We start from the raw sequence: 18,902 nt of genomic DNA on the forward strand, positions 1-18,902 counted from the left end.
TATGGACAATTCCAACAAGAACAGACCTAGAACTATCCTTCTAAACCCACCCTGAGTGGTAAAGATAAGGTAAATGTCTTAACCTGCATAAAGGTGAAGTATTATCGTTTGTCAACTGTACAAGACACATTACTAGAGTTACAACTGAGTGGCATGCACCCTATGTTGGACTGCATTTAAACTACAATTGTGTAGTACAATATCTCCATTACATGGAGCCAAATGCTTTTCAATTGTCTGTTCCTTGGTGAGATGTGCTTTTAGCCACAATATTTTAAAAGCCAATTTCTATTTAAATGTGTTGTGAAAAAATGTAATAGTTTTGACTTTATATACATTTTACATTTACAGCAGAGTAAATACAGGAATTTATACACCCAAATGGGTGTTGCTGCCTTCAAACTAGTCACCTTGGGAAGATGTATGTTTAGTCAGTGAAGCTGACCTTGACTCAGACTATTTCTAGAGCCTTCCTTGGAAACTGTCCACTTGTAAGCTTCCTCGTTGTTGTCCTTTGTGGGTAGATTTATGTTTTGAGGGATGATTTTGTTTTTTTGTTTTTTTTTTAACAGCCAAAGAGCATTAGAAAATAAGTCTGATAGATAAAATGGGTGATGGAGCTTGGGACTACCTGTGGGGAGGAGTGGTATAAAAACTGAAGTCTGACTGTAAGGCTGTAAGGCCTCTTCCCTTGCATGGCTTCAGAGGGAATTCCAAAGAGGAATTCTATCTGTTCTCGGCTCATGCAGTATCACAGCCCAAGGGTATGGTCTCCCGAGGAAGTAACACAGATTATGGTAACTCTTGAGTGCTTATGTTTGAGTGTATTTGGTTAAAAAGGGAGCCTTGCTCATTCTCGTCCTACTTCATATAAGCAGAGATGGAAAACTCCATCTCCATGATTTCACCCAAGGGAAGGACCATCATCTACTGCTTAAAGAGTTAAAATGAAAAGCACTTGGTGTCCTGTCTACGTTACCCAGCCCCTCCTCCCCCTAAGCGTGCAATGAGTAATTCCTGAGTCTCCCCAGTTTGGAAAAAGTGGGTAAGGACAGGTCTCTGGAACCTGGCTAGGACTAGGAGGTCGAGGGGATTAGAGTGTTTCCAGTGGCTCTATCTACCCAACAGGCCCACAACACCAACGCATACAAGAAAACCTTCTACAGCTAAGCAGTACACAAAGTTTTAGGAGAGAAGGGGGAAAATGATTATCTTCCAGTAGCTTCCTATGATAAAAACCCACTGGCTTCTGCATGACAAATGAACAGAGTCTACTGACAAGAAAGTTCATGGTGTTCAATTCTAGTGCACGCATAAGAAATAAAGTGTGTGGCCACTAGCTCACTGAAGTGCATTTCCAGCTGAGGCCAAAGGCAGCAAAGGTGCAAAAGGCTGCTGGGGCTGGCGTTAGTTGAAGCAGGGTCTAGAAGTTCAGAGTGGCGAAGCAATTTGTAGAAAGCCCCAGTTACGCAGCAGGGTATCTGCCAACCGGTGAATCAAATAATGTTCGGTCTCAAACTTTCTACAAAGTGCTTCATCGAAAATGCTAATGAGGAAGCTCCCTAAAACACCATATCCTGAGTGTCAGAGAAATATGGCCAAGATGGTGATTGACGGGGAGCACAGACTGAACTGTGTATTCTTCAAGCATCACACACACACACTTAGCGAAGAGCCATGTAACTGCAGTCACATTCCTTCTCTTCTGCACCCGCCTGCCTCCGGGGGTGGCTCCTGAGTGCAGCACATCCGGGAGCCGGTCTGAGTTCATGGGCTCTGCTAGAAACAGCCAGAAGCAGCAGCTCCCAGGCAGTGCCTTAAAAGTCAGCCGTAGCATTCAAGTGCTCGTGGCAGACATCGGTCTGAAGTCGATCGCCCGGGATGTTGCTCTTGGTGAGTGTTTTCATATTAGTGTCTGTAAAAACCACAAAGCTAAGCTGTTTGCTTAAATCATCGTTAGAAAGAATGCTGAGTGCCCAGATGGGATTTTCTAGTTTCTGTGCAAATGAAATCACATTAGTCTGGATTTTATTCACTCAAAACTATAGGGAAGCAGTAGGATTTGGTTTAAATGCTGCCAAAAAGCAGGAATTCACTTAAGTTTTAATTCTGAAGCAATCCTGTTGTTAATGTTGTAGCCAGGTTCGGGCAGCATGGGGGGCGGGGCCCCCGTTGTGCTCACTGAGGAATCCCGGATCTCTCCCAGTTCAGGCTCACTCTCGCTAGAGGTAGACCCATTGTTGATGGCGTAGACGCTCTCCGCAACTCCCTGAGCTGAAGCGCAGCCATCTGGCTCTTTCTTCTCCCTGGGACTAGACAGTCCTGGGAGGACAGCCATCTTGCCAGTCTGCCTATTGGGCAGCAAGGACATGGTGTAGTCCGCGATGATGCCACCCACATCTAAATTGCATGCCTGGTCAAAGGCTAGGAAGCCGACGTTGGCGTTTGCCTCACACACCACAAAGGAGCCATCATCCATGATGAGGAGATCGATGCCACAGAAGTCCATGCCCAGGATGTTGGACACCTGAATGGCCAACTGCTTGCCTTGCTCTGTCAGCGGGCACATGACGCCCACACCGCCTGTAGGAAAAGCACAGTGACATAATGGTGATATCAGACACCAAGGACACAATGACCCTTCAAAGAAGAGATGGGGCCATACTGAGGAGGGGCAGGGAGACAGGCATTCTTATTACTCACAGAAGATCTGCTTGGAAATCAGGACGCCCTTTGGAAAAACAACAGGGTCATTTCTTATCTAAGAGTTTTTAAAATGTTTATTTCCTCTGACCTACCACTAAGGAAATAATCTTATGTAATGGAAAAAAGCTTTATGCACCAAGATGTTGATGGTAGGGTTATTTAAAATACTGGAAAATCAAAATCCTGGGACATAATAGGCACTCACTAAACATCTGTTGATAAGTAAATGAAAAACTACAAATATCTCGCAATAGAGGAAAGCAGCATATTTTACAATCATGAATAATAATGCTCGTAGAGCATTGGTGATCCCATGGAAAAATATTTGGAAGGATTTAAGACTGTGCAGCATGACCACAACTGTACAAAAAGATATTGCCAGAAAGAACAATATAGCAATGTTAATAATGCCTGTCTTTAAAGGGTGGGATTAATGATAAATACCTTTTTTATTGGGCTTTGCCGTGTTTTCCTAATTTTCTACATGATAATGGATTCCTTTTGTACAGAAAAAGCAAAATTAACATTACGTTGGGGCACCTGGGTGGCTCAGTCAGTTAAGCATCGGACTCTTGATTTCAGCTCAGGTCATCATCTCAGGGTCGTGGGACTGAGCCCGGTGCCGGGCTCCACGCTCAGCACAGAGTCTACTTGGGATTCTCTCTCTCTGCCCCTCCCCCCACCTCTAAAAAAGTAAATAAGTCTGTAAAATAAATTAACGTTATGTTTTAGGAAGAGGGAGATAGAAAGGCTTATGAGACAAAATCCTGTGCCAAAGAGAGTCTGACTGTCCTTACCTACTACAGAGTTAACCTCAGGTTTAATAGTCTCCTTGGAAAGACGTAAGACCTGTATTCTCAGGTCCAACAATGAATGCCTTCACTTTGACACTGTCCCTTCCCCACCTGTTAGAATGTATAAGGAAAAGGCTACAGAAGAGTTTTAGATTAGCTCACCAGGAAAAGCAACATGGGTAAATGGCAAAACCATCTGGTTCCTACCTCGCTAAAGAATGCATCTGATATGGTGACTAAAAAAGACAACATAATACCTGAGGTTCCACGTGGTGGCACCATACATGAAAATGAGATGTTGAGTACTTAGCACTGTGTGAACCTGAGCCTAGCATCTGCTCCCACCACAGCACTACACCCCAGGGTCTTGCAATGATCTGCTTTCAGGTCTTGTCTTCTGTGGGACCGTAAGCTGTCCCAGGGCAGGGACTCTCCCATTAACTGCGCTCTCATCGAGTCCACTCGTGGCAACAGCTCGACTGGTATTCGTGAAGGAAGGACCAAACTGGTGCCTCCACCTCTGTACTACTCACTAGCCTTGGTATGCTCACAGGGCCACTTAGGATGTAACCGTGGGCATTTTTCTTTCTTCTTATTACCAACATACACATTCATTCAATGAGGGTGACAATAGTTTTCTGTGATGGGGACAAGATTTTATATCCCTCCTGGGACACCTCCACTCACCATAACAGAAAACAAGATAAACAACAGCTTCAAGGGACGGAGTTACGCATTTGATCCAAATATAAACTGCAGCTTTCTAATTATATCATACATATTAAGAAAAACACAGTCTTCAATTACAATGCAAAAGCAGAATACACTCTATCTTCTTTTACTGCCTCAGTGTAGACGCTCTTTATTTCTTGCCCTCCGAACTCCTCTGCCTCCTGTCTCATGCCTTCAATCCCTCCTCTACCCAGTGTCAGTTTTTCTCAAACACGGATCCTCATTTCACTCCCTGGTTTAAACCTGGCTGCTGAGTCCTAACACCTACCAGACAGGGTTCAATCTCAGTGTCCTGATACCCAGGCCTGACCTCTGTCACAGCACCCACACCAGTCTGTCCCTTTCCTGGGCTGCTTGCCGTGACAGGACAGGGCTTGTTTCTAATTCTTATCTGTGATCCTGGAGCCCAGCAGAGAATTTGACAAGATAGGAGGGATCGGTCCACATTTACCGAATGAGTGCAAACATCCTAATGAAAAATCCCTAGTGAAAAAATGGACTGTGAGCTCTTATACCTTACCGAGAGAGCAGTTGCTTTGCATCCGTCCATCTGTGGAGCAGCGAAGCATAGAGCCTATCACCCGGCCCCCTACCACCACCACCCGGATATCTTTGCCGTGTGACTCCTTCACATACTTCTGGAACAGGTAGGGCACATCATGGCGGATCAGATGGCAGATGTCTGAGAGGTGATGTTTATCTCTTGCAAGAAAAACAGCTTTTCCTTTAAGAAGAAAGACAAAGAGCAGGAGGAGTAGTTAAGAGAAGCCTCCGAACTGAGTCCTTGCCCTCCCATCTCCCTGTCCTACACAGCTGTCCGTTCTTTCTGAACTTGCCTTACCTTGGCCCCTTCTGTTCCTCTGACCAAACTCTCGCTTCTTATCAAATGGCCGCCGAACCTTATTTTCTCTTAGTTTTACTCACGTCCCTCTCCCTCTACCACAACTCTTTTTTCAGGATGGAATAATAATGTATTCCAGAAACACAGAGGAGAGGCCAAAATAAAATCCTAAGGATCTAGTCAATTCAATTCCAAAGCAGTCAGCATCTCCCATCACCCGAGGATGCTGATTAGGCAGAGTCCATCTCTAACCCACTTTGTTAATCCTCCAAAACCTCACACTAGGCTCGAAGTACAAAGCAGGTGTCAATCCATGTTTACAGAACATAATTAACTGAACACACTTTAGAGGAATTCCAAGCCTAGGTAGAGAGAGACCCACAAAAGGTAACTGCAATACAGCATGACAGAGCATTAAGAGAGGTATAGGCAAATGATATGGGAGTTCAAAGAGGGAGCCCCTGAAAGACTCCCTCCTCCTTTTAAACATAAAAAGAAATTTATTATCTGGCTATACCTGTTTAATTCGATAATTAAAAAAAAGGAATGATCTATAGTTTTATTGCTATCTAGGGAAAGCATTCCTACTTGACTCCAAATCCTTCCTTTTCTGCTTGAATCACCAGTGCTTTTAAAATTATTTAGCCTCTGCTTTTCCATTTGCATATTAGCTGACAGATCTGAGTAGGAGTTCCTGATGAGTTTGCTCTGCAAATCTGACATGAGCACACCCAGTCTGAGCCTTCTTGTTAGCAAATATGGAACAAAGAGATGGTTTTCCTAAGATTTGTCTCACCACGTTATAAGGAGTGGGACCCTTCTGAAGTCTTAATAAAAAGAGTGATGGGGTATCAGCCCCTAGTGGCATAGAAGACTGAGAAGTAACCCCCCAACACATGTCTCCATCACTGAACATTTGGCAGCAGGAGATCTGGCATCTGACCACAGATGGCTGGGATTCAGGTATAGGCACTGGGGGTTCCCTGGATATTAGGTAGGATTTTCAGCAGAGATGGGGGCTCGATATAGGGACTTGGTTCCTTGGTTCCTGGCAGGTGGCAGGTTCTAATATGGGGCTTAGTCTGCAATTACTAAAGGAGCTACAGTGTTCAGGCACAGAGGAAAAAGGGGGAGGGGGATCACCTGCCCTGTGTGTCAAACACATTGTTTTTTTATTATTTCATTTACACTTCATATTAGCCCTATGAAGCCATTAGGACAGAACAGTTACTTTTGTTTTACACTAGAGGGAAATAAAGGTCTACAAGATTAGTAACTTTCTCAAGGGCACAGCCTGTACCATTCCACTTCCTTCTTTAGATTTATTTCCAGATTTTATTTTTATTTACTTGAGAGAGAGAGTGAGAGAGAAGACACAAGAGGGTGTAGGGTCAGAGGGAGAAGCAGACTCCCCGCTGAGCAAGGAGCATTTCCATACACTAGGGTCTACCTACCACTGTAATTCGTTTACTCCCCATCCATTTTCCCTAAGATACTATGTGTTACACTAGCAATGAACAACCTGAAAACGAAATTAAGAACACAATCCCATTTACCAGAGTATCAAAAGGAAAAAAACATTAGGAATAAATTTAACCAAAGAAGTACAAGACTTATCGCTGAAAACTACAAAATACTTTTGAGAGAAATTAAAGAGCTAAATAAATGGAAAGCTGTCCCATGTTCAGGGACCAGACGACTTAATATTGTTAAGATAGCAACACTCCTCCAACTGATCTACACAGTCCCCACCAAAAGTCTAACTTCCTTTTTTGCAGAAGTTGACGAGCTGATCCTAAAATTCATATGGAAAGGCAAGGATCCCAAATACCTAACACAATCTTGAAAAAAAGAATAAAGGGACAAAGTTGGAGCCCAACTTGCCAATTGCAAAACTTACTACAAAGTTACAGTCATGAAGACAGTGTGGCCTGCCATAAGAAGATAGACATACGGATCAATGGAATAGAACTGAGAGCCCAGAGTAGACCCTCACACAGATGGTCAGGTGGTTTTTTTTTTTCAAGATTTTATTTATTTATTTGACAGAGAGAGACAGAGCGAGAGAGGGAACACAAGCAGGGGGAGTGGGAGAGGGAGAAGCAGGCTTCCTGCCGAGCAGGGAGCCCGACGCGGGGCTCGATCCCAGGACCCTGGGATCATGACCTGAGCCGAAGGCAGATGCCCAACGACTGAGCCACCCAGGCGCCCTGGTCAGGTGCTTTTTGACAAGAGTTACAAAAGCATCCAATGGAGGAAAGAACAGTCTTCAGCAAATAATACTGGGAAAACTGGATATCCACACGCAAACGAAGGAAGCTGGACTCCTTCATCACACCAGATACAAAAATTAGCTCAAAATGGATCAAAGACCCAAAGGTAGGAGCTAAAACTATAAAACGCTTGCAAGGAAACGCAATTATCAGTCTGTGTGATCTTGGATTAAGTAGCCACAAAATGACATCTAAAAGCACAAGCCACCAAAGGAAAAAATAGATGAATCGAACTCCATCAAAATCAAAACCTTCTGTACATCCAAGGACACTATCAAGAAAGTAAAAAGAGAACCTACAGGGTGGGGAAAAAACATGTTCAAATTATGTTCACACGTTGTGAACTCTTAAAAACTCAGCAATCAAAAGGGGTGCCTGGGTGGCGCAGTTGGTTGAGCATCCAACTCTTCCTGGCTTTGGCTCAGATCGTTATCTCAGGGTTGTGAGATTAAGCCCTGCGTTGGGCTCTGCACTCAGGAGTCTGCTTAGGATTCTCTGTCACTCTCCTTCTGCCCCCCACAAAATAAATAAATAAATCTTTAAAAAGAAAAAAAAAAACCCTCAGCAATAAAAACACCAGTAACCCAACTGAAAAGCGGGCAAAGGATTTGAATAAACAGTTGTCCAAAGATCTACAAATGTCCAGTAAACACACGAAAAGATGCTCAACATCACTAATCGTTAGGAAAACAGAAAGCAAAACCACGATAAGATGCCTCCTTCCACCCACTGGGATGGTGATAATAAAAACAAATCACATATTCGCAAGTTGCTAAAAGTTCTCATCATAAAAAAATTCTGTACACTGATGGATGTTACCTAGACTTATTGTGCTGACCAATTTGCAATGTATACAAATACTGAATCATTATATTAATTAGACCTCAAAAAAGATTTTAAAAATTCATTTAAAAATAAATAATTAAAGTGGGCCCTTACATTACTAACACTTGGGAAACATGTATTTTGGCTTGTGGCTTGCTTTTATGGTGGAAGTATGGTGATTATTTGCTTAATTTGTCAAGGCAAAGAGGACATTCATATATGTATATTCTTTTTTTTTTTTTAAGATTTTATTTATTTATTTGACAGAGACAGAGCAAGAGGGAACACAAGCAGGGGGAGTGGGAGAGGGAAAAGCAGTCTTCCCACGGAGCAGGGAGCCCGACGTGGGGCTCGATCCCAGGACCCTGGAGATCATGACCCAAGCCGAAGGCAGATGCTTAATGACTGAGCCACCCAGGCGCCCCCATATATGTATATTCTAAGAGTTAGGCCTGCCCACTTTTCAGGCTACAAACGTTCAAATTAATATATACAATCAAAAAGTTTTATTTAGTACTCCAAAAAAGAAAACCAATCATAAATAAAGGAGTGAATGAATAAAACAAGGATCAGGGAGGATGAAGAGAAATCAGAATGCTCGCACACTGCTGGTGGGCCTACAAAATGACATAACCATTGTGGAAAACAGTTTGGTAGTTCCTCTGAGGTTTAACATAGAGTTACAACCTGACCCCGCAATTCCTGGCTTAGGAAGGTACCCAAGAGAAATGAAAACATATGTCCACATAGAAACTCGTACACACATGTCCACAGCAGCATTACTCCTAACAGCCACAAAATGGAAACAACTCAGATGTCCATCGGCTGATGAGCAGATAAACAAAATGTAGGCTATCCACACAACAGACTATTGTTGAGGGATCAGAAGGAATGCAGTACTGATCCACGCTACAACATGGATGGCCCATGAAGATATCGTGCTAAGTCAAAGGAGCCAGACAAAAGGTCACATAGTGGATGATTCCACTGACATGAAATGTTCAAAATAGGCAAATCCATAGAAACAGAAAATAGATTAGTGGTTACCAGAGTCCAGGGAAGGCAAATGTGACCGACCCCTAAAAGGTACAGGGTTTCTTTTGGAATGGAAACGTTCCAAAATGAAATAGTGGCTATGGTTGTACACAATAGTGAATATACTAAAATCCACTAAACTGTACACTTAAAAGTGGTAAACTGTTATATGAATTACATCTCAATTTTTAAATTTTTTTATTTTTCTATTTTTAGAGAGAGAGCATGCAAGCGGGAGTGGGGGAACAGGGAGAGAGCATCTTAAGCAGGCTGCACGCCCAGCACGGAGCCTGACACAGGGCTCAATCTCATGACCCTGAGAACATGACCGGAGCTGAAATCAAGAGTCGGATGTTTAACCGACTGAGCCATCCAGGCACCCCTACATCTCAATTTTTAAAATGTTTGAAAATACCATGTATTTTATTTAATTTCCATTTATTGTCTGTCTTACCCTTCTACAATGAGAGCTCCTTGAGGACAGGAGATTTGTTTTGTTCCTTTCTGTATCCCCAGAGCCTACAACAGTGCCTGGCCCTCTGTGGGCACTCAAATATTAGTCGAATTCTCAATTATGTATATTTTAGCACAATAAAAAAAATTAGACATCGAACTTTAGCACTGTAGCATATCTATCTGAATAGCATTAAGGGGCCCACCTTGGCCCCCAAACTCATTCCTCTTTCTCCTCAACAGGAACCCTTGGTTCCCACAGGTTGCTTTGCTCACACCTGCTTCCGTATGTTCGCTTACTTACTTCCTCCAGTTTGAATTCCACACTCCAACTGAAGTCTCCTTCTCCTCCAGTGAGGCCTTCCCTGCCTCGTGGCCGAGCTGGCCCCCCCTGTCAGGCCCAAGCAGGCGCTGGGCCGGCCTGCCACAGAGGATATCACCCTGCAACGCAACCATCTCTACTCTCTGCACACTGTAGCTCAAGAGCAGTGACCGAGTCTAGCTCATCTCACTGCCCAGTCCCTCCGGCACAGGAACTGCTCAGCACATGTCTGTTTCGGGGGCCTCCCCTTACTGCAGATGCCCTGAGCATGGAAGTGTGCCCCCTGGGTCGCATCAGGGAGCACCTGCCCCCACGCTGCAGGAAGACTTCCTGCTGCATGCATGCTCCTCTCTGTTACCAGTCCCTGCTCTGCACCGAGCGCTGCGGCAGGTCCCTGGGGCCGGGGAGGCTGGGGACCGGGTTCCCGCCCCTGAGCAGTGCCCAGCCAGCCAGGGGGAGAGGCACATGCCCTTGCAGCTGTCACAAAGGGCAGTGCTATGCTAGAGGCGTGGACAAAGTGCCACGGAAACACAAAGGGAGAGCGGGCAGAGAGGGAGGGGGGCCAGGGATGTGGAGGGGAAAGAAACAGCGGCGGGGCGGGGGGGGGGGGGTGCGGTGCAGCTGGTCTTTACTGGTGAGCGGAGGTTCACCAGAGGCCAGAGGAAGATGGCACTGCCAGCAAATGGAAGAGGGCAGAGGTTTTAAAGAAAAGAAAACACATGGTCAAGGTAGTGAAGGAGAAGTAGTCTGCAGTGGGCGATGGAGGGGTCACGTGGCCAGAGAAGGCGGCAAAGGAAGGGGGAAGCTGCAGGGCCTTCAGTTCTATGGCGAGGAATACGGACTTTGTCTAAGAGGCAACAGGGCTCTTGGAAGCGCTTGTTAGCGAGGGAGTGAGAAGAACAGACGTTTCGGAAGAAGAGAGGCCGCACTGGCACCCGGGTAGGGAGACCAGTCACGATCAAGTCAGGAGTCTGCTGCCGAGTCCAGGGAGTGAACGAGAAGGGTCTGACGCAGCAAGGACAGTGGGGGCAGCAAGGAGGGGAGAGAGGGACAGACGACACCGCGAGCCCCGTGAGGGGGCGCCCCACTTCTCTAACCAGCAGAGGTGCGGCCCTAGCGGAAGCCAGAAGGAGCAGCACTGACCCCGGTGTCCTCGCGTGCTCTTCACCACGACCGGGTAGCCGAGGGGCTCAGCTTCATCGATCATCTTGGAAAAGTCTTCGTGCCCACCTGCCAAGAGAAGGTGAAAGTCAGTGAAGGTCAGGCTGAGGCTCGGGAGTGGTCTGCCCAGCACGGTCCCCTCTGTGCAAATTCTTTCAAGGCCTCATGTTCCTCTGATTAAAGCAATTCAAACCCAGTCCATCCAACAGACGTGTATCTTGCACCTGTAACGTACGTGAGAGTAGAGAGAGAAGGAAACCAACATTGATCAAGTACATGAATGTGGCAAAGGCCTCACATGCTCGAGCCCATGTAATCCTCCTAACAGCCCTATAGGCAGGGCAGAAATTTTTCTCAGTAAAATGGCTGTGGTTCAGCAAAGTGTTAAAGATGAAAACAAAACCACGATGAGGCTGTGTCCATAATCAGGGGCATCTGCACAAAGAGTACACTTTATCAGAAGGGAACCCCTGGGAGGCGCCTGGGTGGCTCAGTCGTTAAGCGTCTGCCTTCAGCTCGGGTCATGATCCCAGGGTCCTGGGATTGAGTCCCACATCGGGCTCCCTGCTCGGCGGGAAGCCTGCTCTCCCTCTCCCACTCCCCCTGCTTGTGTTCCCTCTCTCGCTGTGTCTCTCTCTGTCAAATAAATAAATAAAATCTTTAAAAAAAAAAAAAAAAGAAGGGAACCCTGGGGCGCCTGGGTGGCTTAGTCAGCTAAGCATCGTCTCAGGCCCTGATCTCATGGGTCGTGAGATCACGCACTCTGCACTCAGTGGGGAGTCTGCTTCAGATTCTCCCCTCTGCCCCTCCCCCTACTCTCTCTCAAATAAATAAAGAAGTCTTTATATATATTTTTAAAGATTTTATTTGTTTATTTGATAGAGAGAGAGAGAGAGAGCACAGCAGAGGGAGCAGCTGAGGGAGAGAAGCAGGCCCCCCGCTGAGCAGGGAGCCCGACGTGGGACTCGATCCCAGGACCCTGGGATCATGACCTGAGCTGAAGGCAGACGCTTAACCGACTGAGCCACCCAAGCGCCCCAATAAATAATCTTTAAAAAAAAACAACAGAAAGAAAGAAGAGAAGTCCTGCAGACAGTCTCCCCTTTGCCGTCGAGCCGGCTGCTCCCTGGCAGTGTACTCGATAAACTTCTATCTGCTTTGTTCTGCCTGGGGTGGATCTTTCCATAGCCTGTGCCACCCGCCCCCATCTGACTGGGATGCCCCACATTTGGTGGCCCAGGACTCTCCCCGGATTCTCCAAGATCCCTCAGTGGATCGGCTCCAGTACTCCTTGGGGAACTGATGACCTCCAGAGGACGTTGCTCCTCAGTGAGGATCCGAAGCCCCAGGGGGAAGCCACCAGACTGCCGTCACCTGAAAGGGTGAGGAACTTACCCTCCTGCCCTTCGGAGGGATCCTTCCCTCCCTTCTCCTCTCTTTTCAGCCCTTCAGCGGTCTAACCCCAGTACTCCTGAGACAGCTGAAAGTCTCTGACCAGGGCAGCTCCCCATGTGGTCTCGGACTGCCCGGGCCTGTGAGGACAAAGGACCCTTTTCCTCTCTCGCACTCCGTCCCCCTGAGGTCTCCAACCTGAGGCGCAACTGGCAGCAGAAGGTCGTCCAGAACGAATCCACACACACTAGGGACTCGGTTGGGACCCTTTCCTGATGCTGCCTGACTCTCAGCCACCTTGCTTCTTCAGGCTCCCTTTTTCCCCTTTGTTCCCTGAGATCCAGCTGCCATCTTGATCTACAGGCAAAAAGTGCATCTACATGTTTGAGTAAATCCAACAATTCCATATACAAATGACAATTCAACAAGGATCCCACCCATACCACTGGAGGATCCCCTCCCCCTAAATCCTATGGACCTGGCCACCAAGGAATTTCATTCGAATCTCAGACCTGCACGTTGATATAATACCATGCTCTGGTCTGTAACTGCACAGAACCCCTGACGGACGACAAGGCTAGGTAGGGACAGCATACCCCACTCTCCAGCGTCCAACGGACGACAAGGCTAGGTAGGGACAGCATACCCCACTCTCATCTGAAGATGAGACCTTTGCCCAAATGCCAAAAATTTGCCACCATCGATTGGTCAGGGGGGAATGTAGAGACTGCTTTTAGGCAACAGGCTTGAGCAACGGAAGCCTCAGTAAGGTAAAAGGGCCCACAGTGACCCCCTGGCTGAATGCAAATAGGCTTGTTAGGTGACCTAAAATATCCATGAGCCCTAGCTGACCAATGGGCTACTTGCAACCGGGCACAGGAATGAAAAAAGAAAAAGAAAATTTTGCACCCCCTCCCACTCCCTCTTAACTACAGCTCCCCACTGCTGCCTCCTGGCAGACAGTCTCTCCTTGGCTGTCCTGCCCACTGATCATCCCTTGCAGTGTTTTATCTCCTTAAAAAAAGGGGGGGGGGACTCCCAACTTCCTAACATCCACTGACACATTTAACTCCTCTCCAGCTATTATTTTTTCCTTCCCTATGAAACAGTGAAGGAGAAGTCCTTATCCAAGGCCATCCCTGCACCTGTGCTTTAGACCCCTTTCCCTCTCACCTCCTCGGGAATCTTGCACCATTAAGTGTACTCTCTCTGATGGGTCTTCAACCTCCCAGTTCCCAGGTCCATTTTATTTTATTTTTTTAAATGATTTATTTATGAGAGAGAGAGCATGAGCAGGAGGGGCAGAGGGAGAGGGAGAGAGTCTCAAGAGTCTCCGCACTGAGCTTGGAGCCTGATATGCGGCTCAATCTTACAACCCTGAGATCATAACCTGAGCCGAAACCGAGAGTTGGATGCTTAACCGACTGCGCCACCCAGGCATCCCTCCTCTGCCATTTTAAACACGCTGGGTTCTCTCCCACCTTCGACAAACAAAATCCCTATTCCTTGCCCCTGCATCATGTCTTAACTACAAGCTTGTAGCCGTACCATGGAGCTACTCAAACAGGTTTGCATTTTCTCACTTCTCATTCATTCCCTCGCCCTTTGACAGTCTGGCTTTTCTCCCCATCACTAAACGGAAGCTGTATTCATCAAGTCCCTGTTGCTAAAACCAACACACATCTCAGCGCTCATGTCACTTGTCCTTTCAGAACCAGACAACACTTTTAATTATACCACCCCCCCTGGAGTGTTATTGCCACTGGCATCCGTCACCACCTCTTTCTCCCCCCCCCACACTGGCTGCTCCTGCTTGCTCGCTGTGCACGTTCCTCTTCCTTGACCTGCTCCCTGAAGGGTTCTCTCTTGATCCCTCTCACTGAATTTTATTTTTTATTGTGGTAAAATATACATAAAATTTGCCATAAAAAGGTGTCCAGTTCAGCCCTCTCTTCATTCTATATATTCTCCTTGAGCAGTCTCATCCATTCTCGTGACTTCATTTAACATAATGAAGGTTTCCAAACCCACTTCCCTAGGCCACACCTCTCTCGGGAGCTCCAGACCCACTTATCTGCTGCCCACAGAATACTCTTACTTGCTTATACTACAGACGCCTCAAAAAGAACGTGCTCCAAACTGAAATCATCTCTGCCTGACAACCCCTCACCCCGCACCCACCCACCTGCTTCTCCTCTCCCATGTTTCTAGTCTCAGTGAATGTCTGCTTTCACATCTGGCTGCCCAAACCAGAAACCAGAGTCCCTCTTGATTCCTTCTACATTCCTCACATCCAGCCAGTCATCATGTCCTATTATTGCAGTCTCCTTCGTAATTCCTGGATCTGTCCATTTATCTTCGTTCTTACTATGGCCCCTCAGTTTTGACCATCATGGCTCACTTGGATAGCTTAAAAAGCCTAAGCCACATACCTTATCTCTACTCTGCCCTTGTCTGATGCCTTCTTTTTTTTTTTTTTTTTTACAGATTTTATTTATTTATTTCAGAGAGAGAGAATGAGAGACAGAGAGCACAAGAGGGAAGAGGGTCAGAGGGAGAAGCAGGCTCCCCACTGAGCAGGGAGCCTGATGTGGGACTCGATCCTGGGACTCCAGGATCATGACCTGAGCCGAAGGCAGTTGCTCAACCAACTGAGCCACCCAGGCGCCCTGATGCCTTCTTCTTGGTGCGGCCAAGGTGATATTCTGCACTCCAATCAGGCCACCTCCTTGCTTAACGCACTATACGTCTCAGGAGTCACCCCAATCTACTTCACATACGATATAAGCTACTCTTACATCTACTCCATCTCTCATACATCTACAAACTACTCAAAATACCACCCATCGGTCATGTTCTCACTCGAGTCTAGGTCGATCTCTATTCTGCTCTCTGCTTGGGTTACTCCCCTGTCCCTGCTGCTCCCACGGGATAACTTCAGCTGAGTTTAGCTATTCTCGCTTTCAGGAAACCTCCCTCGCCATCCCCGAAGCTGCATGTGGAGCCGTCCCGAGTGTCCCGTACCACCTTGCACTAACACATCATGGCACTGCCCTGGCACTGCCTGTCCACTCGCTGTCCCCCGCCTCTGATGAACCGGGAGGGCCTTCAGGGCAGGATGCTCTCACTTACTGCTCTAGCCCAGCGCCTAGCTCGGCAGCAGGTGCACAGTGTGTAGCACATACACGCGGCACCAGTGAATTAGAGCCAGAGGGAGCGACCGTGTTAAAGACTCGAGATGCTGAATCACCTGACATGAACAAATTCACACTGAAAACCAACAAGATACTAGAGCGCTTTGGGGGGAGAGAAAAGACAGAGATAGAGGTGGTTCGGAAAGGCCTGTTCCAAGCCCAAGGACACTCACCATAGGAGAAGGTGTCTGGCATGGGAACCCCGTGCCCAGCCAGCTCTTGGAAAGTCCAGAACTTGTTGACGCAGTTTAAAATGCTCTGTGGGCGGTTGACGAGGCGGCAGCCCAGCTTCTCCAGGTGGCGCAGGACCGTGATGTCGCTGTCCGACTGCACCGAGGGGGTGGGCACCCGCACGAGCACCACATCTGGGAAAGTGGTGAGCGCCTTCTGGTTCAGCTGCAGGCCTGCAATCGAAGGACAAGAGTGAGCTCCATGCTGGCCTAGTCTCACCAGAAGAACTGGTTCCAACCGACTCCTCAAGACTGAACCCAGCCGACAGCTTTGAAAATGGCACTGGAAATCCTGTAGTAACGAGAAAGCCACAGTCAATGCCACACTCCACACAGATGGGCAGAGCATGATTATGAAGAAACACAAAAGAACGAACAGAAAAAAAAAAAAAGCAACATATTGAGAATAATCCATGTTAGAAGAATTCACAGGGGATAGGTAATATAGTCCCGCACCTTGCTTCCACGTAGCTCTAGTATTAACTCAAAATGCAGTGGGTTAGGAGGCTAGTAACCTCATGAAAAGGAAGCAGTGCAGCTCACTTAAGGAATCCTTACTAGCCTTGTAGGACTTAACCTTTAGAAGTCTGTCTGGAGGGGCACCTGACTGGCTCGGTCAGTAGTGCATGAGACTCTTGATCTTGGGGTCATGAGTACCAGCCCCACACTGGGCACAGAGATTCCACTTAAAAAAAAAAAAAAAGATAAAAATCTGTCTGGAAAATTATGTAACCACTTAAATGATCTTTATGAATATAATGAATGCAAAAATGCCAATATTAAGTAGAAAAAAAACAGGACACAAAATGATAAATACAAGTTAGAAAAGACTAGAAGGAAATATAGCAACATTTTAACAATGGGTAATGGGATGACGGGTGATTTCCTATTTTATACTTATCCGTATTTTCCAAAATGTCTCCAAGTGCATACTGCCTTTATAACAATAAACAAAAAAATCTCTAGGGGCGCCTGGGTAGCTCAATCATTAAGTGTCTGCCTTCAGCTCAGGTCATGGTCCCAGGGTCCTGGGATCGAGCTCCGGATCGGGCTCCCTGCTCGGCGGGAAGCCTGTTTCTCCCCACTCCCACTCCCCTTGCTTGTGTTCCCTCTCTCACTGTCTCTCTCTCTCTGTCAAATAAATAAATAAAATCTTTAAAAGAAAATCTTTAAAAAAATCAATCTACTAAAAATCAATTCAGTATCAAACAAAAGTAGAACGCATCCAAAGACAACCGGTCCCTATGGCAAAAGGACTTGTGCCTGTATTACACCGGTAAACTGGGAGTATGAGCTTGGAGTGAAGACTCGGAGGACCAGGAGTTCAGTCTCCAAGTATCTGTAGGGCTTCTATGCAGAAGACTTATTTGGCTTATCTTCTCCAACCACAAGAGATACAGCTATCCCTGAGCATTGTTTTGTGTGTCGGTTCACTCCTGTATCTCCAGCCCCTAGAACAGTGCCTGGGGCACGACAGGCACCTGACATTTGCTGAATTGTTCAGAAGCCACAGGGAGACAGATTTGGAACCATGGAGACCAGAAATGGGATGGGGAAGGCAACTGGAAGTGAGTTCAGGGAATTACGTGGTCAGTCGTAGGGAACCGTTTTAAAGGAGTCTTTAAAAGGCTCTAAAGAAAACCTTTTAAGCAGTTTCAGAACCATCTTATATATAGGCTTTAACCTCAGTGCCTTCTATTCCGTAAGCGATGTGCTACGCAACCGAGAACACAAAAGATGCTGATGAAAAGTTACTATTTCTCCGTGGGGAGGATGAATGATGTCTGTGCAAAAACACGAAGCAAAACAAACAAAAGGAAGCAAACAAAGAAACCAAAACCACAAAACTACTATATGGATCTAACTTGCATAGTTTCCCCCCATTCTAGATGTTCCATCAAATGAACCAAAGGGGGCAGGTGTAATCATTAAGATACACTGTTTCCAGTACTTCTGAGAGCAGTGTGAGCCCGAGGAACTGGAACATAATTCTCAGGGATGACTTATAAAGAGCATTCAGGTTATCTTCACTTTGCCATCAAAAAACAGCATCATTTATACAGGGTTTCTCCTTTGCCTGGGGAAAAGAATATATAAAGGAGAAAAAAAGCAAACGCTGTATTAGCATCCTCAAAACCCATAGGAAAGGAAAGAAAGAAAAGTATTCCAGTGGGTGACGATGGTGAGTAAACACTCAGGGCAGAAGCAACAACAGCCCAGGACGACATCACGGGATGCGGTAATATGTGCAAATCTGCTCTGAAAACTCTCCAGAGCCATCCACATGGGAGGGGGGGGCTGGCATCACCACAGCACACACACTCCACTGAGCAGGGAAGGACAGCTTAGGGAGGTTTGCACCACCTGATGAGAAAGACGGCTTTGCAACAGAAAAGTGACCTAGAGAAATGGGAAGCAGCAGAAACGTCTGGCTTTCAAATCCCAACATGAGGCCACAGACGAACAGTCAAACTTCTAAATGGGAAGAAAAGAATTCAGTCGTTTCTGGAAATACCAACCACAGGTGGACGGAGACAACTCAGCCCCAAGCAGATTCACAGACACCTAGGAAATCTTACCAGAACTCCATCTCTCTTCTCCAAAGGTAAATCTTTGGGCCTGGCTCATTCCAACTGAAGCCTTCAATAAATGAAGAATGGAATGGGTTAAAGCGGAGCCGGAAAGGCTCTACACTATGCAGTTAGACAGGTGTGGGCTCTGGCTGTGCCGGCTTCCAGCTCTGTGCCGAGGGCCGGGACAGGCTCAGGAACACATCTGCACAACTAGCTCCTCCTCGGCCCACGTTCACGGCTTCGGCATTCGTGCCGTGCGCATCCTCGCCTGCTCTCTTTGCCATCTACTCCTAGGGAAATCACCATTTCTAGAAGTAGTAGACAAGAGGCGGCCTCTCTTACGTGGCTTCGGCACGAACAGCAGATCCACA

General features: G+C 46.7%; 1 protein-coding gene across 1 annotated transcript in view; it reads right to left on the reverse strand.

The window, feature by feature from the left end:
• Positions 1-2,041: 2,041 nt before the first annotated feature.
• The window catches only part of RIMKLA (ribosomal modification protein rimK like family member A), a 30,702-nt gene continuing 13,841 nt past the window's right edge, over positions 2,042-18,902 (reverse strand). The window contains exons 2-5 of the mRNA XM_028123306.2: positions 15,902-16,132; positions 11,125-11,211; positions 4,753-4,956; positions 2,042-2,583 (exon numbers count right to left, since the gene is read on the reverse strand). Of these exons, the coding sequence (XP_027979107.1) occupies positions 2,093-2,583; positions 4,753-4,956; positions 11,125-11,211; positions 15,902-16,132 (1,013 nt within the window). The 3' untranslated portion in view covers positions 2,042-2,092. The remainder of the gene's footprint in view (positions 2,584-4,752; positions 4,957-11,124; positions 11,212-15,901; positions 16,133-18,902) is intronic.

Source organism: Eumetopias jubatus, unplaced genomic scaffold (assembly GCF_037043125.1).
Source record: "Eumetopias jubatus isolate StellerSeaLion01/CBP00866 unplaced genomic scaffold, mEumJub1_p1.0 scaffold_4, whole genome shotgun sequence".
NCBI lineage: Eukaryota > Metazoa > Chordata > Mammalia > Carnivora > Otariidae > Eumetopias > Eumetopias jubatus.